Consider the following 25863-nt stretch of genomic DNA (forward strand, 5'->3'; position numbering starts at 1 on the left):
TCCAGTCAAAAGCCCGTCCCCTGCTTTTCCTGTGGAGGCGCAGGGGGCTGCTTAGGCGCACGCCGTTGACGGGAACGAGCGCGCTAGAACTGTCCCTGTGCCTGAGGAGGCCTTCGGGCCGGCTGGGTGTACCTACGCTTGCTGTAAGCGTAGGGTGCAGCCTGCCGGGCCCGGGAAAAACGTCCACCTGCTGAGGTGGATGCTGAAGGCGCCCGGTGGGAGAGCTTGTTGAGAGCTGTTTCCCGCTGGTGTAGTTGGTCCACCAACTGCTCGACCTTCTCGCCAAAAATGTTATCCCCCCGGCAAGGGACATCCGCCAGTCGCTGCTGGGTGCGATTGTCCAGGTCAGAGGCACACAGCCATGAGAGTCTGCGCATCACTATACCATGGGCCGCAGCTCGGGATGCCACATCACAGGTGTCATAGATACCCCTGGACAGGAACTTTCTGCATGCCTTCAGCTGCCTGACCACCTCCTGAAAAGGCCTGGACTGCTCCGGGGGGAGCTTGTCAACCAGGTCCGCCAGTTGCCTCACATTGTTCCGCATGTGAATGCTCGTGTAGAGCTGGTATGACTGGATGCGGGTCATGAGCATGGACGATTGGTAGGCCTTCCTCCCAAACGAGTCCAGAGTGCGAGACTCCCGCCCAGGGGGCGCCGAGGCGGTATCCCTCGAGCTCCGTGCTCTCTTGAGAGCAGAGTCCACGACCGCTGAGTCATGAGGCAATTGAGGCCGCATCAACTCTGGGTCAGAGTGGATCCTGTATTGGGACTCCGCTTTCTTGGGGATGGTGGGGTTAGATAAGGGCTTCAGCCAGTTCCGAAGCAGTGTCTCTTTGAGGACATTGTGCAACGGCACCGTGGAAGACTCTCTAGGTGGTGATGGATAGTCAAGGACCTCGAGCATCTCAGCCCTCGGCTCATCCACAGAGACCATGGGAAAGGGAATGCAAATAGACATATCCCTGACGAAGGAGGCAAAGAAGAGGTTCTCAGGGGGCGAGAGCTTCCTCTCCGGTGAAGGAGTGGGGTCGGAGGGAAGGCCCACAGACTCTTCTGAGGAGAAATATCTGGGGTCCTCCTCCTCCCCCCCACGAGGCCTCTTCCTCGGTGTCGGACATGAGCTCTTGCAGCTCAGACCTCAACCGGGCCCGTCTCGACTGCGAGGAACCCCGTCCTCGGTGATGGCGTCGAGCGGTGGACTCCCGCGCCGGCGGGGATGAAGCTCCCTCCATCGACGGGGACTCCACCTGCATGGCGGTCGACACCAGCGCCGCAAGCGGTGTCGAAGCCCTCGGCATCGGGCTAGAGCACACCAGTGCCTCCATCAACGGCGCCGGGGGCGCAAGCACCCCCGGTGCCAGCAGAGCCTGGAGCATGAGCCCTTCAAGGATCCCCGGAAGGATGGCTCGGAGGCACACGTCCAGACCCGCTGTCGGGAAAGGCAGGGGGGCCGGTGTGGGTGTCGGTGCCGGAATGTGCTCGGGTCCAGGAGACGGTACCGAAGCACCCGCGGACTGGCGCGACACCTCTTCAACCGAGGGAGAACGCTCCTCTCGGCACTGCCGCTTCCTCAGCGTCGAGTCCTCCCTCGAGGTGCCGGAGCTGGCAGTTCCGTGCGCCGTGGGCGACCAATGACGGTGCTTCTTGGCTTTCTTTCGGTGCCCGTCATCGGTGGTAGAGAGGAAGAGGAGGTAGAACCCCCCCAGCCTCGAGGAATCAGATCCGACAGGGTTCGGTCCCGATGGCCCTGGGTAGAGGGAGTGGCCGGGGCCGACTGCCCGCGCGGCCGCTCACCCCCGCCGTCACCGGCAGGCCAACGGTACCTGTACTCCTGGGGTCAGTGTCATCGGCCCCGATTTCGTCGGCATCGGTACCGAAGATCCGGCCGTTCACACCAATGCCGTCGAAGTCGGCGGGCTGCCGCAAGTTCCAAAAAGACGGTCCCGAAGAACTTGCCCCGCCACCTGCGTCTGCTTCCTTAAGCCGAGACACAAGGTGCACGTCTTGGTATTATGCTCCGGAGGCACCAAGCGTGAGTATCGGTTTGCGAGATCTGCTGGCCGCACCGACCACACTTCTTGAATCCGCTCGGGACCTTCGAGTACATCGATGGAAAAATCGCGTTGGCGAAGTCAAAGTCGTCGATGGTGGCGGTGAAAAAGCACACCCGAAAACGAAAACAACCGCGCGGCCACAACGTCCCGATCGCGGGCCCACCCCGGAGGAGTTAGAAAACACTCTTACCTCACCGGACCGAGTATCACAGCTCCGGTCCCATAGAAGAATCAAAGGAAAACTTCTGTTCCATTTTTTTTTTTTTAAACGCTGTGAGGAAAGCAGAGGTAATAAGAACTCTGGAGGCTCAGATGAGTGGGAAAGGCAGGGAAAAGCAAACCAATGTGCCTGCATCCACTGAGTGGGAAAGGGCAGGGAAAAGCAAGCTAATATGTCCACATCCACGGGGGCATGGGTAAGGCAGGGAAAGGGCTGACCTATGTGCCTTCAAAGTGAAGCTGCTATAGCCTCTAACACCCCGGCTAACAACTGGCAAGCCAGGAGCCACCCCCAGGCAGATTTTTGATGCAGCTCGAAGAAGCTGCAGCCACCCTGCTTGGGGAGATAGAGAATACTGAAGAGGCAGTGGAGCTGGCTGGTCATGAGGCACTGTGAAAAGTTGAGTGCTCTCTATCTCCCCCTGCTGGTTGATGACACAACCCATACGTAATGGCTTCATCTGCTTGATGACAAGGAATAAAGGGGTTTTTTTTTTTTTTTTTTAATCAAGTCAAAAAAAAAAAAAAAAGAGAGAAAAAACAAGAAAGAACAAGTCGAAGGCACTTAAAAGCTCTGAAAACCGTTTGTGTGAAGAGCACTGGTATACTGCAGCCTCTCTTCAAACTGAGAAAACGAAAAGTTGAGTGCTATCTCCCCCTGCTGGTTGATGGACACAACCCACACGTAATGGCTTCATCTGCTATGACTAAAGGAAAGAAAATTACCACGGTAAGAACCTAATTTTCCCTTTTTCTTATTTTTCTTTTTGGCCCACGTTTGTTTCCTTTATTTTTTGACGTGGGCTGCCTTTAGTCCCTGACTCTTTTTTTTTTTTTTTTTTTTGTGCCTTTGTCCCTTTTTCAGGTACCATCAAGGCATTTTATTTGTCCAGCGAAGTCTTCCCGTCCATGTCCACAAAGACTCTCAATGGCTTAAAGCAAGTTGTACCCGGTGCAACCAGACCATCTTGGAGAAAGGCGCCCATTCTTGGTGTGTTTATTGTCTGGGGCCTGACCATAGCCATGCTAACTGCGTGCTCTGTCTTCGTATGAAGAAGAGGACCCACACACTCATATCCTGATACTTCCTGCTCACTGGAAGTATCTTTGATTTCGGCTGGGAACACATCACTTTCAGTACCGTGTGCTGCATTTTGGCCTTGCGTCAACTCCCAGGGTCTTCACCGAGTTTCTAGCAGTAGTCGCAGCATCGCTACGCATACTGGGAGTCCATGTATTCTCATATCTCAACGATTGGCTGGTGAAGAGCACCTCAAAGGATAGTGCTCGGGAGTTCATGTGGATGACTATTTTGGTACTCAAGCTGCTAGGGTTAGTTTTAAATTACCCCAAGTCCCATCTCCACCCTGTCCAGAGATTGGAATTCATAGGAGCCCTGCTCGACAAGCAGAAAGTTCGAGCCTTCCTCCCGGTGGCCAGAGGCCTCCAAGGTTTGAGCCTCTCGGCAGGTCACAGCTCAGCAGACGTTGAGATTGCTGGGCCACATGGCTTCCACAGTGTATGTTACACCCATGACATGTCTCCATATGAGATCAGCTCAATGGACTCTGGATTCTCAGTGCTATCAAGCCTCTGGGTTGGGGAGCTCATGTAGATGGGCTGCACACTCAAGGAACTTGGTCCCTTCAGGAAATGAATCTTCAGATCAACCTTCTGGAGCTTCGAGTGGTCTGGAACACTCTAAAGGCTTTCAGAGATTGACTGTGCCATCAAATCATTCTCATTCAAATGATAAATCAGGTTGCAATGTATTACATCAACAAGCAGGAGGGCACCGGATCACGCCCTCTGTGTGAGGAGGCTGTCCGGACGTGGCATTGGGGCACGGTATGTTTCTCCAAACCACTTATCTGGCGGGCACAAAAACCACCCTGGCAGACAGACTGAGCAGGATAATGCAACCGCACAAGTGGTCTCTTCACATGGGCATAGCCCCCCTGCAAGATCTTCTGAGCATGGGGCACCCCCTCGGTAGATCATTTTGCCACCAAGTTCTCACGGCGGGCAGGAAGGCATTCCCATATGACAAGTGGAGTGCTGCTCGCACTTCATTAAAGCTCTGTTTTTTTACTTTGGCATAAATGGCGTCTACCCATATGTGAGAATATGCAAGCCTGCTTGTCCTCGGAGAATATAGATGTTAAATTAACCAGCAGCTGAAATGAACAGTGCAGAATCCTAAAATCACAGGCTGTCCTTCAGAGTTATTCTCTTGTTTTGCTGAGCCAAAGATATCACACAGACACTTGGTTCAGTTACAGCACACAATAAAAGGCTGAAGCAAAAGCATCATTACAGCTGACAGAACATATTCTGTAAAATCCACTGCTCAGAAGTTATGTAAGTAGGAAGAAAACCAGTAACTACAGTCCCAACTGATTTATGAAGTGAGTCCAGGAACATGAACAACTTCAGCAGAGTGCATTACAGCCCTAGCTAGAGAAAAGCGCAGTGGTTAAGCTCTACACCTAAGTGTTATTACAAAATACATTTTCCTTTCTGCAACCTATTATGTGTAAATTAAAAGACTTTGTAGTCAATAAACAGGCCAGAAACAGCTCTTGGATGGTTAAATTGCCTGCTTTGGGTTAATCGGTCATTTTCAGAGGTACTTAATGGTTACTGCTGCTGAAAATGAGTTAAGTGCTTAAAAACTGGCTATTTTAGGAGCATTCCGGTTGGGGGGGGGGGGGGGGTGCACAGTAATGAATTAGTTCTAAGTAGCAATGTGGATTTTTTGTCAGTCTAATTCTTTAGCATTTAAATCATCCTGATCTGATGTTTTTGTTGAGGCATCGTTTACTGGAATTTTTTGAGCCCTTACAGGATAGGGACATGTCAGTGTCATGTTTACATAAGGCTCTGGGGGCATTACAGTTAGTCCCAGACAGGGTGGAACTTCAGAACCAATGGAGTCGAGATTTAGGGGTTCATCTGGAGTCATTTGATATTCTTAAACTGGCTCGTCGGATCCCATCTGTTTCGATTAACACCAAATTACGCAAATGTAACTTCAGAGTGTTGCATAGGGCATACTTCACTCAAGACAGAATTTTTAAGGCGGGAGGGACGGATTCCCCAATCTGTCAGAAATGTCACTCTTTTATTCATGCATTTTGGACGTGTCAGGTCATTCAATCTTTTTGGGAGTATATGATACATTACTTGGAAACAGTGTGTGGAAGGTCGATCAAGGTGTCGCCGGCGGGTTTTCTGTTAGATAAATATGAGGACCTTGGACCCCATGACCAATTTTCTAAACTCTTGATTTGTAAGGCGGGGATGGTGGGCAAGCGCATTATCTTGGGAGTGTGGGTTGGTGACCAGGCCCCTGCATATTGGCAATGGAGAAAGAGGTTCCATACCCTGATGTTAATGGAGCAACAATATGCGTGCTCCTCTCGCAAGAGGAAACAACTGTTCTTGGTCTTTTGGGACAATTATCTTCAGTCCTTGCCTCATAGAGCCCGAAGCCTTGTATTAAACTCTTTTTAGTTCTTTACTATGCAGTTTGGGTGACACTACTGTGGAGATGTCCGGTGATGGCGTAAAAGGGGGGGGGGGGGGGGGGGGGTCCAGATTGCACTCACCATGAAAAGGTCACAGTAGACAAGATCTCAATATTGAGGGTGTTTTTTTTTTTCCCTTTTCTCCCTATCAGGAGGAGAGAGCGTCGGAGAAAGGGTGGGGTTAGGGGACTTTCTGTTTAATTGATATACTGGATAAGGTTGGTGGGAGGGTTGACTCAAGGCTACCCTCGAGGTATATGGGAAGTATTGGGGGGAAGTCCAAACAGCCCCCCCCCCCCCCCCCCACCCTTTATGGTTAGTTAATCTGCGTTTAGGAGTAGTCCACCAAGGTTTGTTTTATTTCTGGTCAAGGAGGGGGGGTGAGAAGATTTTGTAGGATAATGTATAAAGACGGTATATTCATAAAGATCCATTTTTGATTGTTCCCAATCTGTCTAGACAGTCTTGTTTGGACAGAGCTAGGACAGGGATGGGACAGGTTGGGGTGGGTTGGGGCAAGATACAAAACTTTTGGACGATTATTGAACTGTTTGATGCTTTCTACTGTGATGTTTTATCTCTCTGTTGGAGCGTTGTCAAAGATTGTGTTGATTATATCGGCAATGAAAAGATTTAAGCATAAATCATTCTTACAGGGTAAAGAACTTTATTGGTAATGATCTGGTAACATTAGGATTCCATTGTGATGATCAAATGAAATTCAATCTTCAGGCCAATAATGTGGTTAAATATTTCTTTTTTCAATTAAGAATATGTCAGTTGAAGTCACCACTGGCTAGATCAAACCAGGTGAAAGTTACACATGCTTTAGTCACCAGTAGATCTGTCAGGGGTCAACTCAAATTAGTTTGAAAAGATTACATGTAATATAAAATAATAGGCGCGTCTGATTGTAGGTAAAAAAAATCTGATATCACACCTGTTTTGGCTGAGATGCACTGGCTACCAGTATCAGCACAGATGAAAACGCTTCAAGATGTTATGCTTGGTATTTAAAGCTTTTTGGTTGAGAGTTCCTAGCTATCTTTCTGCTGTAAACAATAAATATGTTCCATCTAGAAAACTGCAATCTTCACAACTAACTTTACTGGAACTTCCTCTTTTATCCATGGTTAAGTAAACCACCACCATGAAATGAGCATTTTGGTCCTTTTTTGTGAATCAGTTGCCTGAGCACATTAGTTTCCCATACTCCTAATGAGTATGGGAAACCATCTAAAATCTGGCCATATGTTCACTGTTTTCGGTAACTGCAATGGATGAAATTTACTTCTGCATTGTATGAAGATAAACTGGTAAAGTTTTGTATTTTGAGGCGTTTTATATATTTTAATAATTGTAATTGCAGTATTGTGAACCGCTTTGGTGCCTTTAGGCATAAATGCAGTATATCAAATCAATAAATCATACTGCCTGCTTTGCCCTTTGCATTTTCAAGCTTTACATCTTACATTTTTCCACAATGCTCAGGATATCCTCAAAAACAAACCCTGAGAACTGTAAAAGCATCCCTCAAAAAATCTACCTGGTGTGAGAATATTTAACCTTCCAAGCAAAGCATACCTGGTGGTAAATGGAGTGGGTTAAATCCAGGTCTCATGAATGGTGGTGGGGGTGGAGGAGGAACACCAGGTGCAAAACCTGGAGGTGGCATACTTAAATGAGGTGAGAATGCAGGTGGTGGTTGAAGAGCACCAATTGGAGGACCGGGTGGATGTGTTGGCATCTAAGAAAAAAAAAGTTAAAGTTTAAAAATTTTGTATAAACTATGTTTTTCAAGGCTTCAGTTAGTGCTTACAGTGCTTAAATTCAGATTTATTGCCAACTCAAAGTAAGGTAACTAAGTTCAACAGTTTTAAAAGCCAGAACAATACCTCTACCATGTCTTCATAGCTGGATTTACACTTTCAAAATGTATTTAAAAATGTACCAACTGGTTTTCAGTTAATAACAGACTTAACAGTTTATGACATCCCCTTCACAATACCAAAGACAAGGTACAACAGATACTGCAATAAAATCTTTAAAAAAAAAAATCAAAAGTAAAAACATAAAAAAAAAAAAGCATGAAAACCACGTTTATAAAAGTTTGCTTAATATTTATGCTATAGAAGCCTAGTAAAAAAAGCTATGTTTTCAACAGGCATCTCAACAGCACAAACTTTTCTTGTAAGAATGATGCTCATGCAGCCATTTTGGGATTGCTGCCGGCATGGGCAAAAGCAACTGTTGATCTCTCCTGCCAGTGTTGGCTCATGAGACTACCACTAGAAGTCATGGCAGTCATTTTGAGTATGGACACAGGATGGTCAGGAGCAACTGTGGATCACTCCTGACTCAACTTGCCACTAGCTCACCAGGGCGGTAAGGTAGGCCTATGGGTAGGACTGGGGGAGAGGGTCATGGCAGCAGCAGCCTACTGGTGGATCTAGGAGTAAGGTTTCTTATGTATTTTTTTTCTTTGGGGGGGGGGGGGAGCTCCTGTGGTTTGGGAGGAGGGGTGGCAATGGAGGATGACAAAGCAGGGAAGGGAGGGGGGAGAGAGTAGGGGCTGTTTCTGGTCAGAGGACTGGGCCGGTTTCGGTCAAAACTAAATAGGAAACTTCAACCACAGATTTGGTTCAGTCAAAACTGGAAAAAAAATGATTTCGGCTGCCCTCTATCACATACTAATAAAAAGGAAACCATTTATCTCCAAAGTTCTGCTATTACTCCTCACACAACCACAGGCTCCTTACACCTATGAATCAACTGATTTAGGGTGGGTTCTGCATAAGGCTGGAAAGGGATTAAAGGAAAGAAAAATCAGGAGAAATTGGTTTTTAGTATCCTTTCAGACTGGTCCAGATCCTTGGAAAGTACCAAAGCAGTATCCTCTCTGGGTGGGCCCCCGCAAAGTCCACCATCAACACTTTTGCCCCAAAGAATGTATCTTGATGAGGAGCCTGATGAAAGTGTTTCACAAAGGAATGCAAGGATGATCAGACAGCTACCCTGCAATTGTCTTGAGGTGGAGTAAGGCTATTCTCCGCCCAAGAGGCTGCATGAATCCTAGTTGAATGTGCTTCAAAAACAGAAGGTACTGGAGAACCCTTGAAGATATTTGCCAAAAACAGTCTCTCTAATCCAGCGTTTTTTTATGTTTCAACGGTTTTTATTGATGAGTCAAAAGACAACAAAATTAAACCAGAATGTAAATCCACCTTCACACATTAATATCAAGACACCATTGCAACATTTGCGGTGGCAACATAACAGATACACCTCTCTGCTTACAGTCATCATACTTTCAACATTTTATCCCCCCTCCCACAATTATACTTTATATTCGTGTTTCAGCAACTTTGACTGATATTATACAAGTAACGATTATTTTTGATGTTTTGATAAAACATTTCCCTTCCTCCCTGTCAGCCTTCTAACAGAGTATATTTTAAAACTTATATGTTCCCCCATTCCACATTCCACATCAAAATCTACCATTCTTGAAATGTTCGTGAGGGACAGAATATTACCAAACCCAAAAAGGGTGCTGAACTGTAAATCAAACACTAGTATCCCCCCCTCCCTCTACCCCCCACCCCTTGTTGAGAGATATTCAGATTTCCAATTTATTATCATAGAGGATGGTCTGAGTTCAGTATATGTCTAAAGCGAGTTCACCACTAAACTGCGCCCCTTAGGAGACAGACTATGAATATATGGCCCCCAAACATCCAAGAATCGTCGTAGCCGCCCAGTGGAGCCCCCCACCCCTCTTCTCTCAAACAACATAAATTCGTGTAACTTGTTACGCCAGTGCCAGAAATCCGGGGGGGTCTCTGCCACCCATTGGCTCATCACCAGCCTCTTGCCAATCAAAAAGGCCTTCCGAACCAACTGACGGGCCGATCCCTTCTGCAAAAGAAATGCTTCATATTTGTCTAACAAAATTCCCATCGGAGAGCACATGATTCTCAAGTCCAAGAGATCCGCCAGATATTGAGCGATGGAATCCCAAAAGTGTCTCACTGTATAGCAGCTCCACAAACAATGAAAAAAAGAGCCCGGAACCCTCCCACACTTCCCACATAAGGGTGTATCAACTCCCCCCATCCTAAATACCTGAGCCTTCGTTAAATAGGCCCTATGTAGGATGCGGTATTGGCACTCTCTAAGCCCTGCGTTTCCCGTCAAACTTCGTATCCTGGCCGTCAAAACATCAAAATCCAAAGAAATATTTGGCTTCTCCAAATCTCCTGCCCATCTCTGCCGAATGTTCTCCCGATCCTTGGGCACCAAAAACTTTCCTAACGCTCTGCATAGCCCTGAAATGGAAAGACGTTCACTTTGTACCGAATGGAAAAACTGCCTCAAAAGGCGACAGTGTCCAGCCCCCAGAGCCTCCGTCTCCAGGGAGTCCACATAGTGTTTTAACTGGGCATAGGCAAAAACACCTCTCATATCATACCCCAGTCCCAATGCTCCTAGGTTCAACATGCAACCTTGTCGACTCAACACATGCTCTAACCGACTTATCCCCTGTCTCGCCCAAGTCCGAAAAACCGCATTCTCTAATCCCGGCCTAAACAGCAGGTTACCCTGAATAGGGAGAAGATCTGAGGTGCATCTATTCAGGCCAAACATCCGCATCACATCTCTCCAAAGCGCTCTCAGAGGGGACACTAAGATACTGGAGCGCAAATCAGGGGGAAGTGACTTACTGGGAGCCTGCAAGAGAAAATAGAAATGGCACGGTGCGTAATATTGGCTTTCCAACTTCCTCCAAGTGTAATCATCTCTCGCCAAAAACCAATCTCCGAGATACCTCAGGAGGCAAGCCCAATTATACCTCCTCAAATCCGGGAGCCCCAGGCCTCCCTCCCTCCAGGCCCCCTGCAGCATCTGTAATGGCAACTTTGCCTTCTTACCTCCCCAACAGAATCGCCTAACCATCTTGGTCAACAAGGTCAAATCTCTTGTTTTCAAATAGACGGGCAGCATATGTAATAGATATAACCATCTAGGGAACTCCACCATTCTGAATAACTGAATCCTCCCACTAAGAGATAATGGTAAATGCTGCCAAGCACGCAGCCTCTCCGTTGTGGCTCTCAACAATCTAGAAACATTCAAGTGATACAATTCTGAGACTTTCATCGAAATATGTAGGCCGAGATACTTAAAAGACCCCGGCGCCCACCTAAGGGGGAATCCCTCTCCCCATGTCCGCCTTAAGTCTTCCATCGAGGATAACGCCATTGATTTACTATAATTGAGGCGGAACCCCGCAAAATCTCCATATTCCGCAAATAGTTCTAATAGAGCCGGCAAAGAAGAGCGCGGTTCTGTGAGATGTACTAGCAAATCATCTGCAAAAGCAGAGAGCAGGAACTCAGAATCTCCTATCTGTACCCCTCTAATCTCCGGGTGTTGCATCACCTCCCGGAGCAGAGGATCCAGGGACAAGATGAACAAAAGCGGAGACAAGGGACACCCCTGCCTCGTCCCTCTATGAATCCGGAAAGATCTCGAACGTTCTCCATTTACCCACACATAAGCACCCGGCTCCGAGTATAGGACCTTGATAGCCTCTAAGAAAAAGCCCCCAAAACCATAAGTACGTAAGACGGCAAACAAATACGACCAGCTGACCCGGTCAAACGCCTTTTCCGCGTCGAAGCTAACTAAAAGTGACGGAAGGCGTCTCCGGGCTACAACTTCTAGGGAGGTCAACAAAGATCGAACATTTTTCACGGCCGTCCTCCCCCTTACAAACCCCACCTGGGACTCTTCAACCAGGGATGGTAAAACTAAGGCTAATCGGTTGGCTAAGATTTTGGCATATAACTTCGCATCCACATTAATTAAAGAAATGGGTCTGTAAGATGCAGGGTCCACCACATTCTTCCCCTCTTTAGGTATTACAACAATCTGGGCCTCCCGGAACGTACCCGGGCACGTCCGCGTTGACACCATTGAATTAAATAAAGTCAATAAGGGCCCCTGGATCTGGTCATAAAATTGTTTGTAAAATTCTACTCTATAACCATCAGGTCCAGGAGCTTTGTGGGAAGTACACTGCTGTAGAGCCAACATCAGGTCCCCCTCTGTAAATGGTGCATTCAAACGTTCCCTCTGCCTATCCGAGAGGACAGGCAAAACCAAGTTATCCAAATACAATTTGCTATCCAATACTTCGTCTCGATCCGAGGCATACAGCACCTCATAAAACTTACCAAAGGTGTCCGCAATATCCCCATCGTCTCTCACCATTCTCCCATCCCCAGCTTTTAATTGGGAGACCCGATTGATCCCCTCTTTCCTACGAACCATCCTAGCCAACATGCTGCCCGCCTTATTACCATACTGGAACAGACGGTATTTATAATACAACTGGGTCTTGGTCGCCCGCTGGTGTAAGAGCTCATTTAATTCTTTCTGCGCTTCCAATAAAGCCACTCTACATGAGGCCGTGGGCGCATGTCCATATTTTCTCCGTAGCTTCTGGACCAAGCCTCCCAGACGAACAATTTCCCTGTCCCTCATCCTCTTCTTATGCGTAGAGTAAGAGATAATATCTCCCCTTAAGACAACCTTTGCTGTTTCCCAAAACAGAGCTGGTTGGTCAACATGAGCACCATTATAATACACATAATCCTCCCATTTGCCCAATAAATGTTTCTGAAATCTCGGATCTCTTACCAACTCCAAGGGGTATCTCCACATCCAATTACCCCGGCCCTTCAACCGATCTTCCAGTGTTAACCATATCAAAGCGTGATCAGAAACTGCGTACGGGCCAATCTCCGCCCTCCGCACCTTAGAAAATAAAGAATTTGAAACAAACAAATAATCTAGGCGGGACTGAGAACCATGTGCCCTTGAGAGATGGGTATAATCCCTTTCAGACGAATGTAACATCCGCCATACATCTACTAGTGCCAGGGCTTTACAAAAAGAGGACAGCGCCTTACGGCTCCCCCCCGGATTCTGGCAAACTGAGGTGGAACGATCCATGAGAGAGTCACATACCAAGTTAAAGTCTCCACCCACAATCAATTCTCCCTCCACGTGAGGAGACAGCCTCCTAATCAGATCTTGGAAAAATTTTTCATTAAACACATTGGGGGCATAGACATTGCATAAAATCAAAGGGCGACCATTAATTTCCACCTTGGTCAAAACCCACCTCCCCTCCGGGTCGGCCCAGACGGAGATGATCCGAAGCGGGATGCCCCTCCGAAAGAGAATCAGCACCCCTGCCTTCCGACCCACCGCCGGGGCTTCTACCAGAGATCCCACCCATCCTCTTTTAAATTTAGCATGTTCTCCGGAGGAGAGATGTGTCTCCTGAAGCAAGGCCACATCAGCCTTCTGTCTCTGCAGTTCCTGCAAAACTTTAGTTCGTTTAATAGGGGAGGAAACCCCCCCCACATTCCACGAAACTAGCTTAAGTGAACTCATAAGTCCAGTAATCATACATTTGAATAACAATGTTAGATTTGTCGAATAATGAGAGAGGAGGCCCCCCAGCCCTTGAGCCTCCCCCCCTTGACCATCCATTCCAATCATAATTCTTGCCAGATTCTCCCAAATATCTCCACAACCCCTCCCTCCCCCTCCCAACCCCTCTATCCCCTGTGTAACCCTGCATGGCTCCTAAAAAGAAGCCAGTCACGCGAGCTCCCCCCCCTCCCTATACATGCTTCATTGTCAGTCACACTTCTCGTATCCCCTCATTCACCCACCCGAATTTTTTTTTTTTTTTCCTCGGGTATTTATATGGAACAGAATAATCACTCAGCCAAACCCCCCCTTGTGGGCCTCATGAAACATAATACAAATGGCATCGCATTATATCACTTAGTGTAATAAAGTCCTTCTGAAGTATATGTCCCGGAACACTTAACTCCAGACAAGCATCCGGCAGCAAACTCCCGTAGGCTCATTAACTTTCAAGAGCATTTGTCAACCGGGCCAGATCACTCATGCCGGTCCTTCAGCCCTCACAGCCTGCTGTGCAAATTTCAACGCCTCCTCCACTGTATTGAAGAATTGTTGGGACCCTCTGTACCAAACCTTCAGCCGGGCAGGATATAGTAGAGCGAATTGGATCTTTTTTGTGAATAAAAGTTGGCACACATCTCGATATGCCCTCCGCTGCTGAGACACCGCCATGGAGTAATCCTGGAAACAGCGCACCACAGAGTTCTCATATTTCAGCTGCTCCACTTTTCTGAGCGCACGAAATATTTCCTGTTTGTGTGCAAAATTAAGCACTTTAAATATCACCACTCTTGGCCTCTGATCTTCTTTTTTCAGGGGGCCCAGTCTGTGGGCCCGCTCCACACGTAGCGGGCCCGTTGCCAATGTCAAATTAAGTGCAGTGGGAAGCCAAGTTTCCAATACCGATCTCAGGTCTACTTCTTTGATATTTTCAGGAAGACCTATCATTCTGATATTGCTTCTCCGAGATCTGTTCTCAAGATCTTCTAATTTGGCCTCTAGGCATTCCACCTTTTGTTTCAGCGTTTTATCTGACTGTTCCCGTCGCTGCACACTATCTTCTATATCTGATAATCTCTGTTTATATTGGGCGAACTCTGTCTGGATGCCCCCCAACTTCTCATCGATTCCCTGCAGTTGGTCTGTGATCCTTTGTAGCTTCAGGTCTACGGAAGCCTCTAGCATCAAGGATACCTCTGCTGCTACCTCTGCAGCCCACGCGGAGCTTCTAATCCAGCGTTTTATTGTCACCTTTGAAGCTGCTTCTCCTCTCTCTTGCTCCCTCCCACCCCTCCTCCACCGTGCTATTGTCACCTTTAAAGTCACTTCTCTCTTTTGCTCCCTCCCAACAGAACAGATGATCTCAGTGACAAAATTCCTATCTTCTTTGATTGTATTTGCTCAACACCTGTCTGACATTCAGCCGATGTAACCATATCAGCTCCCCTGTCTCCTCAAATACCAGAAGTGAGACGCTAACATGAAAGGATATCACCTTCTTGAGGAAAGGAGGGAACAACTCACAGCTCCATCTTCTCTTTCAAGAAACCAGAAATCGGTCCTTGTATGTGCCTGCAACTTCAAAATCTCTCACAGAAGAAACAGCCATGAGAAAAAACATCTACAACGTGACATCCCTCAAAGGCACATACGGCAGCTGAACCAAGGTCAACTTCTAGATTCAAATAGGGAACCGCCAAAAGAGGTAGCTGTGTTACTTTCACCACTCTCAAAATAAATAAATAAAGCAGTACATCCAGATGAAAGGCCAAGGTCCTTCCTTGCAACAAACCTTAACAGCATGCTAATGCTGACACCAGAAACTTAAGGGAGTGACACCAACCCTCTCCAAACCATTCTGCAAAAACTCCAGAATCTATGCTATTATAGAAGACTTGAAATGAACTAGATGTTCCTGATACCACTCCTTCGCATATGTGCCACACTGACGTATGCCAAGGAGGGGGATTTCTTCCTCTACCACAGCATGATGGAGATTACTTTCCTGGAATATCTTCTCTTCCACAACCTCACCCTCTCAAGAGCCAGGTCATACAATAACATGGGGACAGATTTGGCATCCACACTGGACCCTATTGCAGCAGGTCCTCTAACATAGGAAACTTTACCAGAGCCTCCACAATGAGATACACAAGATCCCTGTAAAATGGTCTCTGTGGCCAGTCCAGGTCACCAACACTACCAGGCATCCATGCCCCTCTATCCCAGTGGTTCCCAAAACTGGTCCTGGAGGCACCCCAGTAAGTCAGGTTCTCAGGATATCCACAATGATTATGCATGAGAGAGATTTGCATACACTGTCTCCAAGATCAGGTTTGGGAACCCCTGCTCTATCCTTTGGAAGATTCTCCAGTAAGGGCCATGGCAGGAACACATATAGCATAATGACGAGAGGCCCCAGACTGCATTCTCCCAGATTTAGATGTCTGCTTACAAGTCTGCCTGAACATTTTCTACTCTAACCACACGCGTCTCAGACAGGTTCAAAAGATGACTCTCTGCCTAGGCCATCAAGTTTGCTGCTTTTGCCACCACCTGGTGACTACTCATGCTACCTTGGTGATTTATATAGACCACCACTGTTGCATTACAGGACAGCATGCTGCCTTGCCTTGGACCAACTGCCGAAATATGCCTGTAGTGCCGGACATACCATTCTGTCTCCAGTCTGTTCATTGATCACTCGTTTCCTCTTTCAAGCAGAGGCCCTGCACCACCTGCCCCAGGCAATGAGCTCCAGGCCCTCGAGGCTGACATCCATTGTTACAAATCATCCACTTTGGAGGTTCCAGGCTCACCCTTTGTTCTTTGTTGGGGCTCTCAAGCCACCACGTCAAACTGTTCTTCACCTCTCCTTGGACAGTGCGTCTCACACCCAATTCTAGTCTGTAGAAACCACTGAGAAAGGGGGACTTCTTGGAGGGGTTTCATTTGGGCCCAGGCCCATTGAACCACCTCCTGCATCACTGCCATGGATCCCAAAGCCCGAAGGTAGTCCTCAGCATAGGATCTCATGCTGCTGAGAAGGTTCTGGCCCTGCGCCTGCAACGTCTATGCCCTTGCTTTCAGCAGGAATACTTGCTCTATTGAGTGTTGAAACACACTCTAAGGTATTCTATCTCCTGCAACGAACTCAGCTTGCTCTTGGCTGAATTAATCACCCAGCCCAATCTCACAGGGAACTGTACTACCCAAGAGGTGGCCCATTTACTCTCTTCTCTCTTTTTTTTAAATTATCCTTTACTAAATTTTTGACATTCATACAAATAAAAAAAAGAACTCAGTAAATACACCATTGTTTCTTCAGCACATCCACACTAACACATAAAAGGTCTAACACCCCCAACCCCCCTCACCCCAGATGTTGCAACTTCCAAAATTGGAAAGAACGCCATCTGTACAACAGTCCCAGTTTAAAGTGGTGTAAAAGCTGGCTTATTTGTTCTCTTAAAAGGACTTCACTCGAATTAGCCAATCAGCCAGATACAGATATATCAAGACCCCCTTCTTGCAAAAGGCTGCCACTGCCATTATCATCACACTGGAGAAGGTCCTCAGATTTCATTGCTCGTATGAAAGGCTGTCACAGTTGTGCCCATGTTTCGTGCTCTCCTTGCTCTCACCACCTGGTGGCCAGACCTGGTGGCCATGAGCTCGGCAAGATCTCCCTACCTGCTGAGCCTCCAGCCTACAACTTCTGCTCTTGTTTCCCTTGTGAAGTTCGGGTCTGGTTTTATTATTGTTCCTGGTCTTCTCATGACACTGGAGGAATATCGTAGAAAGCTTTTGTCTGATCCACTCTTGAAGAAGCGGCCTGAAGCTTCAGCGGAGAGGAAGCGTATTCAGCAGCTTGGGCTCATGGAGAACCCAGTTTCTGCCATTGTTCCTAGGACCCCGCTCTGGGAATAACGCCACCTACTTGTCTCTGACCCTGCTCTGCGGAATACTCGGGAAGCTGCCATCGAAAGAAAGCGTAATGCGAATCCCGAGGTCCAGGTGTACCATCAGTCCATCCTGAGGAACGCTCTCAGCCGAATTGATCCGGAGGCCAAGCCGAGTTCCAGCTCCGGCCAAGCCGCTGAGTCCATGCTGAGTTCCAGTCAAGCCCAGAGTCCTGTTCAAGTGGCACTCCCACTCAAGCCTCGGAGTCCAGTCCACAGGACGCTTCTAACCGAGCCTCCAATCCCAGTTCGGGTGGCGCTTTGAACTGAGCCTCCAATCCTCGGTCAAGTGGCACTCCCACTCAAGCCTCGGAGTCCAGTCCGAGTCGCACTTCGAACCGAGCCTCTGATGCCAGTCCAAGTGACGCTTCCAGTCAAACCTCTGAGTACAGTTCGAGTGGCGCTTCTGAGCCTTCGATTCCTGTTCAAGTGGCACTTCTAGCTGAGCCTTTGCAGAGTTCCAGTGCCAGCCAAGATGATGCTGAGTCTAGACCGAGTCATAGTTCCAGCCTAGATGCTGAGGCCAAGATGAGTTCCAGCTCCAGCCGAGATGCGGAGTCCGAGCCGAGTTCCAGCTGAGATGCGGAGTATGAGCAGAGTTCCAGCTCCAGCCAAGATGCTGAGTCCGCTCTGAGCGCCAGTTCCAGCCGAGATGCTGAGGCCAAGATGAGTTCCAGTTCCAGCCAAGAGGCGAAGGCCAGTCCTTATGCCAGTCCGGGCTCCAGTCTTGACTCCTGTTCAAGTTCCAGCCAAGCTACTCCTGGTCATGTTTGGAAGTCCCTCCGTAGGTTTCACCATTTTTACCCGTGGAGACCGGGGGGGGGGGGGGGGGGGGGCGGGGGGCCTTGAGGGGGAGGTACTGTCACGGTTGTGCCCATGTTTCATGCTCTCCTTTGTCTCACCACCTGGTGGCTGCAATGGACTGTCTGGTTACTGTCACCCGTTCCAGATTTCGGCCCAGTCCGGTCCGGATCTTCCAGACTTGCTCTGTTTGAACCTACACAGCACCCATAGTTTCCTGGTGGTTGTTGCAGCTGAGTCTCAGCTGCTGTTGGGCTTATTAGCCATTCTGAAATCTTTCTGCTTTGCCTTTGCATCTCCTAAGGCCCTGGTATGTTGGTGCTTGCTGCACTTCTGTTTAGTTTGGGTTCTTGCTTGTGATTCTTGTTTGTTTCTAGTTAGTCTGTGTGGAGTTTAGTTTAGGGTTGTTTGTTTCTTAGTCTTGTTCCTTGTTTGTAGTTCTTTGTGTAGCTCTTAGGTTGTCTGTGTCTCCTGTCTTTTGTGGCTGCTTGCAGCTTTCAGTTCTGTCTTTTGTCTGTATTTGTTCCCTTTTTCAGTGGCTGCTTGCAGCTTTCAGTCCTGTCCTTTCGCTTATCCTTTCCCTGCCTTGCTGCCCCTGTATATTCCTTTCTCCTCTGACCCTCAGTCCCTGTTCAGCCTAGTTGGGATCTTGTTCCTGCCCTGTCCTATAAGTCCTGCCAGCCGCCTGCAGCCAGGAGCTCAACTCCTGGTGAAAGGTGGCCATGTGCAGGTGAAGCCTAACTGTTTGTCAGAGTTCTGCTTGTCTCTGGTGTGGGGTGTTTTGCCTGCCACTGCCGCTCCTCGGCAGTGGCCCAAGGGCTCACAAACCTAGTTCCTGTTTTGAAAACGTGAAAAGCAGAGCACAAAACTGAAATGCTGCCCTAAAACAGTGAAGCAAAGGAATTTCTGATGCTCCTGCTGAACTGGTATATGGAGATAAGCCTCTGTTATGTCAAAAGACATCAAACTGGTTTTCACTAAGACCATAGTACAGAAATTACTATTATCACTATGTGTATCCAATATCAAATAGATTATTTAAAATCCGTTCATCTGACCTTACTGCTACATTCAACCTTATTGATCATTCTATTTTAATCAATCTTCAAGAAATTGGTCTAACAAACAGTTTCAATGTTATCAGACAGATCATATAGATTGTTCATGGCACAGTAGCTGCTTCCAAACCTTATACTCCCACTTCAGTTGTTCCACAAGGATCAATTCTGTCCCCGCTTTTGTTCAATATTTTCTTGGCTCCTTTTCTTTCTCTTGCACAATCCCTTGATTTTACTACTTTCGTATATGCAGATGATATTTAATTATTTGTATTCTCAATCACCTCGACCCTCTAGACATTGCTATTCTTAATAACAAATTATCCCAGTTGACAGATTGGTTTCAAATCAATAAATTGATTCTAAATCCTGTAAAATCTACACCATTACTTTTCAATAATCACCGAATAAAAAAAACTTTATGTATACTTGTGACCTTATGTAATAACCAAGTTCCTGTACTATCATCTACACATATCCTTAGGGTTATTATAGAAGACATTCTTTTCCTTTAGACATCAAATTAGCAGACATTTTTTATATTATATTATATTTGATTAGATCTGTACGATCACTGCTTGAACATTAGTCCACTCTCTTGTGATCTTGAAGTTAATTATTGTAATTCTCTCAGTAAAGAGATTAAAGGATCTCAAACAGTTACAATTACTTCAAAATACAGCTTTACGATATACAGAATAGGTAAATTTGATCACATTATGCCTCATACGAAAACAGCCTATTGGCTACTTATACAAAACAGGATAATTTACAAAACTACTTCTTTTGGTTTTAAAAATTTTACAAAACAGAAGAACCCCCTTATCTTTATCGTCATTTAACTTGCTATGTCCCTGCCCGCACTCTTCAATCCCTTAATCACAATCGTTTATATATACCCAGTCATAAAGAAATACTTCATGGACATATCAGTGAATGTATTTTTTTTCAGTACAAGGTCCACTTCTGTGGAATTCACTTTGGTCTCCAGACACCCTTAATTCAAAATAAGATTTGAAAACCCATAATTTTTTAGATGCATATACATAAGGCATTAGCCTGTGTGAGTCCAGCAGGGCATTAGAGTCCCTTGTGTGTATTCCTCCCCTTGCTTTTCTATCAAATATTGTAGTTCTGCCCCCTTTCCTTCATGGAGATATGTTATTCAGACATTTTCCCTCTGTTTTTTTATATTCATTTAGAATGTAAACTGCCTAGATGGCAAAGCTGTAGAAAGGGGTAAAAAGTGTGAACTTGGAACTCTTGCTGCCCGACTCCTACAATGACTGATTGCAGGGTTTCCATTCGAAACTTGAGAATCATGAGAGCTCTGCTTACTTGCTTGAGGTCATAGATAGGTCAAAATGTATTTTAAAAATGTACCAATTAGTTTCCTCTTTCTTGGGAACCATGAAGTAAATAGAATATCTTCCTGTACCCTATTTCCTTAGAGAGACAAATATCACTGCCTGAAGTTGTTATTAGCCTCTGCAGAGTCTCTGACATCTGACACCTTTAACCTGGAGTGACAGAGAGACTCCAGAAAACCATAGGCCAAGCAAATTCCAGATGACCCTTTGCAGATGACTTCAAGGACCTACTAGTTTGTAGTAAACCTGGGTCCACCTCCAGTAGAAACCTGTCCCTGATCCCTACTGGAAGGTGGACTCCAACACCTTCATTGTGGTCCCCAGGTCTGACCTAGAGCAGCTGCTCCTCTCTCCTGACCATCTCTATTAACTACTTGAAAGAATTGGCCTCTCTGAAAAAACCTTCTCTATTGTACCCCACCGATTCTACCTGGGTAACACCAACAACTTTCCATGAAATGGGAATTTGTTTAACCTTGCTTTTGACTTCACATCTACTGACCAACTGCACAACCAGGTCAATGTGCTGCTACCTGTTTGGGCCTACCTGTTTGATGCTGCTTTTAATTCCTAACTTGTAACCTTTATCTTGTCTTCCTCTCTTCAATAGTCCCTTTTTCCTATGTGTCCTATCTGTCTGTGCTACCCTTATCCCTTATTTGTCCTGTCTGTCTGTCCTGATTTAGATGGTAAGCTCTTTTGAGAAAGGATGGTCTTTTTTTCATGTTCAATTGTGAAGCACTGCGTACGACTGGTAGCGCTATAGAAATGATTTGTAGTAGTAGTACCAGAAGCACCACCTTCTTTGCAAAGGCCCTAATTAGATCATACAAAGTGGCTGCCAGGAAAGCTGAACCCATTTCAGTTTTGCACACTTCCTGGTCCCCTAGAGAAGCCTCATTCACTAGCTGGCCTAACAACTTCTTAGCCCACTGAAAGCATGCCCCTACCACACTGCCATTGCAGACTGTTGCCTGCAAAGCTTAGGCCCCAAAAATATATTATATATATATATATATTATATATATATATATATATATATATATATATATATACACACACACACAGTGCAATCTGCTTAAGTGCAAGGGTCTGGGACCAAAGAAATGCATGCAGTTAACCAGAGCGTGCACTTAACCGTTGTGACCCAAAGAAGCTTGACATCTGATAAACATATGTACAGTACTGTTTATTATTATACGTACAGTAGTCTCAGTTAACTGACATTAGGCTGGCTTGAAGTAATCAGTTATAGTAGTATGTTAAATTAGACCATACCTCTTACTCTGTTAATGATTATACCTTTTGCAACATAATGTAAGCCACACTGAGCCTGCAAATAGGTGGGAAAATGTGGGGTACAAATGCCGCAAATAAATAAATAAATAAATAGTCCTCTGTACACTCTTGGGTCTGTGAGTTCCACAGACTATGTCTGCCAGATGGTAAAAACTGTCATAGCATTGACATCCAGTGGCCTCCAGATAGGCTCGCACAGTGTTGAGACTCTCCAGCGCGCTTGCAAGTGACAGGAGGAGGTTGTTGAATTTCATCAGCATGTGCCTCGCTGCTCATTTCTTCATCTGTTCCATCATCAGCTGTTGTTGCCTGTGTGTAGGAGCATATCTCAACACCAGTGCTGTCTTCAGCTGTTTGTAGATCATAATCAACAGCTACGTAGCGATGGAACTCCTCTTTAGTAAAACCAGCTGGGACGTCAATAACCTCTTCATCTGATGTGTTTACAACAGCTGCATCTGTTTCATCCCTCTCCACATCCTTAAAGCTTGCCCGCTTGTAGCAGTTCACAATGGTTGCCTGTGTAACATGATTCCAGGCTTCTTTCTGCATATGTAGGGAATCCAACAGTGATAGTTTACGAGCCAGTTCAACAGCACGTTTATCCTTCCCAGTCTGGTCATCCATAATGCTCATCAGATGATGTAGCACAAGAGCCCGATAATGTTGTTTGAAATTGGCTAATATACCCTGATCCAGAGGTTGGATCAGAGAGGTAGTGTTTGGTGGCAGGAAGACCACCTTGACGTTAGACAGCCTGATATCATCCCTGTGTGCAGCACAGTTATCACAAAGAAGCAAAATCTGACGCTTTTGTGCCCGCATTCTAGTGTCTAACTTCTTTAGCCACTGCTTCCAAATTTCCCCAGTCATCCAGGTTATCAATAGAAATCAAACAAAATAAAACTTGGAAAAGAAAATAAGATGATACCTTTTTTATTGGACATAACTTAATACATTTCTTGATTAGCTTTCGAAGGTTGCCCTTCTTTGTCAGATCGGAAATAAGCAAATGTGCTAGCTGACAGTGTATATAAGTGAAAACATTCAAGCATTACTATGACAGTCTGACAGGGTGGGAGGATGGGGGTGGGTCGGAGGTATGCATGGGGACATCAAAGCATATCATTGATATTCTAACAGGATGGGTGTGGATAGGTGAGGGGTGGGGTGGGGTGATCAACAGAGACATACAGCTTTATGGTTTATAATGGGCTAGGAACCCCAGATCCTTGTTAAGTCCTTTCTGTTGGGTGTTAAAATATTCAATCATTCTGACTTCAAAGGGCTTATGTTCTTGTATGGTTTTAAAGTTACCTTTCAGGTATTTTAACACCCATAAAGCTGTATGTCTCTGTTGATCACCCCACCCCTCACCTATCCACACCCATCCTGTTAGAATATCAATGATATGCTTTGATGTCCCCATGCATACCTCCGACCCACCCCCATCCTCCCACCCTGTCAGACTGTCATAGTAATGCTTGAATGTTTTCACTTATGTACACTGTCAGCTAGCACATTTGCTTATTTCCGATCTGACGAAGGGCAACCTTTGAAAGCTAATTAAGAAATGTATTAAGTGTATGTCCAATAAAAAAAGGTATCATCTTATTTTCTTTTCCATGTTTTATTTTGTTTGATTTCTATTGATAACCTTAAGAGTGAACTAACACGGCTACCACGCTCCTCTACTTAAGATGGAAGATACCCCAGTCATCCACAAATTTGCATTAGCCTCATATGACATAGGAAGTCGCTTAACTTTCTTGAAGCTACGAGGCTGTTTGCTCTTTCCAATGACGAGGGGTTCCAACTTCTCACTCCCATCCATATTGCAGCAAAGGAGGATTGTCAGTCGGTCCTTCGATGTTTTACCTCCAGTAGTTTCGGCATGTTTGAATGCAAGTATTCCATCAGGAATTGCTTGCCAGTACAGACCATTTTCGTCAGCATTGAAAATGTCACAAGGTGCAAACTCGTTCAAGATGGTAGGAAAAATTGAAACAACCCAATTTTCAGCACCAAAGTCATCAGCATCTTGTTTCTCACTATGCTGTTTCTTGAATTTTATGCTGCTCCTTTCCTTCCATCTTTCCAACCATCCAACAGTGGCTTTGAATACAGTCCATCCAAGACTTTCTGCTACCTGGTTAGCTTTCTCCATAAGCAGTGGGCCACTGACAGGAAACTGTCTGCTCCTGACTCAAGAAAACCACCGAAGAGCATCTTCTACCTCCTCAGCTTTTCCCGCACGTTTTAGTTTCCGTTGTGGATTTGTATTGTTTTGCCAGTCTTCCAGAAGCTGGTCTTTCTGCTTTAAGACATGTGAAATTTGACTGGGATTGACACCATATTCTTTAGCAATAGATGCTTGACTTTCTTTGTTTTCTAATTTTTTAAAGAACTTCTATTCGTTCAGCCAGTGTTAAAGTCTTACAGTTCTGCCGCTGTGATGACGATGACCCTGACCCCGGTGCGTGCTCCAACAATATTCTGTCCCCTAATCTGCCTGAGGCAGAAGCGGTAAATTTGAAATCTCGGTTGCCACGCGCCAGTCGGCTTCCATATTCCATGAACGCGCTTATGCGGAGTCTTTCCTGCAGAGGAGCGGTCTTGAACCATGCATATAAGTGAATCTTGCACTCATCAGTGGTGCGCTAAAACAAAGCTTGTCCCCATAGAAATTGATGGTGCCAAAAACGGGACCGAAGTACGGCATGCAGTTAAACAGGGCATGCTCTTATCCGACATGCATTTAAATGGCGTGCACTGTGTGTATATATATATATATATATATATATATATATATATATATATATATATATATATATATAGAACACTTACTTTAGGAGGGCTTCTATCTTCTAATTCAGAGGGTCTTTCAGCTCAGCCCCACCTTCCACTGAGACTGTAGTCTTCATTATTGCTGAAACCACTGCACTCACTTTGTGTGTGTGGGGGGGGGGGGGGGGGGGGGGGGGGGGGGGGGGCAATGGTTTCCTTGTCCTCTACCAGGATTGGCTAAAGCCACCCATGGAATGACTGATCTTCGAAGTCTGCATCTAGGGAGTCCTATTCAGCTGAAATTATATCCCGTATTGCATGGCACATGAAGAACGACCATGCTGGCTCTCTTATACTCTTAAGCAGGGGATCTACCTTCTGACTATGGTCATCTTTGTGCTCCCTCTGACAGGCAAGGACTAAGCTGACCTGAGGAATTAGCTCCTGAAGCGTAACCATATGGAAAATTCACACCACAATCTTCCCCCAGCGGCCAACTCCTCAGTTCATCAGTCTTCTACCTGCTACTCATGGCCTTCTCTACTTTACTCAGTTGGATCTTTCATCTTCCAAATCCACATCCCAGTCATATCTCTGCTTTTCTGATGCTCCTGGACCACTACCCAGATACTAGAGATAATTCCTTGGACGAAGGCTCACATGCGATCCTTTACAAAGAGTCTTGTCATCATGTTGGAGCACCTAGTACCAGGACTTTGAGGTCCATCGGCCTCCAGGGTAGCCGCCATCGACCCCAAGAGCTGCAGGTAATCCCAAGCTCTTGCTGTTAACTGGGCACAGAGTACTCTTTTGAGCCTAGAGCTCATATATCCTCTCTCAAGACAGACATGCATGCCCTGGGCAGGTGTGCAAATGGACCCCAAGATATTCCAGCTCCTGTGCTGGACAGCTGGAATAAAGGTGATTCCTGGGATTCTTGATTGGCAGCCCAGTTGTCTCAAGAGCAGAGTGACTCTGGCCAAGGAAGAGTGGGACTCCTTTTAGCTCAAATCATTTAGATAGGGATGGACTTGGATCCCTTCTTTGCACAGAAAAGTAGCAACTATCATCATCACCTGGAAAAAGGTCCAGGGTGCTGAGGTCAAAACAAATGGCAGAGCCCAAAACTGAAAGTGCATTTCCAGCACCCAGAAGCTCAGAATCCTCCAGTGCTCCTGGTGGATTAGGATATGAAAATACACTTCGGTAAGGTCTAGGGACTGCAACAACTCTCCTGGCTGCATCGAGACTATCATGGAACACAGACTCC

General features: G+C 46.3%; 1 protein-coding gene across 5 annotated transcripts in view; it reads right to left on the reverse strand.

Annotated features, from left to right (window-relative positions):
• Positions 1-25863, reverse strand: part of SCAF4 (SR-related CTD associated factor 4) — a 314126-nt gene that overhangs the window by 77496 nt on the left and 210767 nt on the right. For all 5 annotated transcript variants that reach the window (XM_030202137.1, XM_030202136.1, XM_030202135.1 and 2 more), the window contains one exon: positions 7392-7554. In XM_030202137.1, coding sequence (XP_030057997.1) covers positions 7392-7554 — 163 coding nt within the window. The remainder of the gene's footprint in view (positions 1-7391; positions 7555-25863) is intronic.

Source organism: Microcaecilia unicolor, chromosome 4 (genome assembly GCF_901765095.1).
Source record: "Microcaecilia unicolor chromosome 4, aMicUni1.1, whole genome shotgun sequence".
NCBI lineage: Eukaryota > Metazoa > Chordata > Amphibia > Gymnophiona > Siphonopidae > Microcaecilia > Microcaecilia unicolor.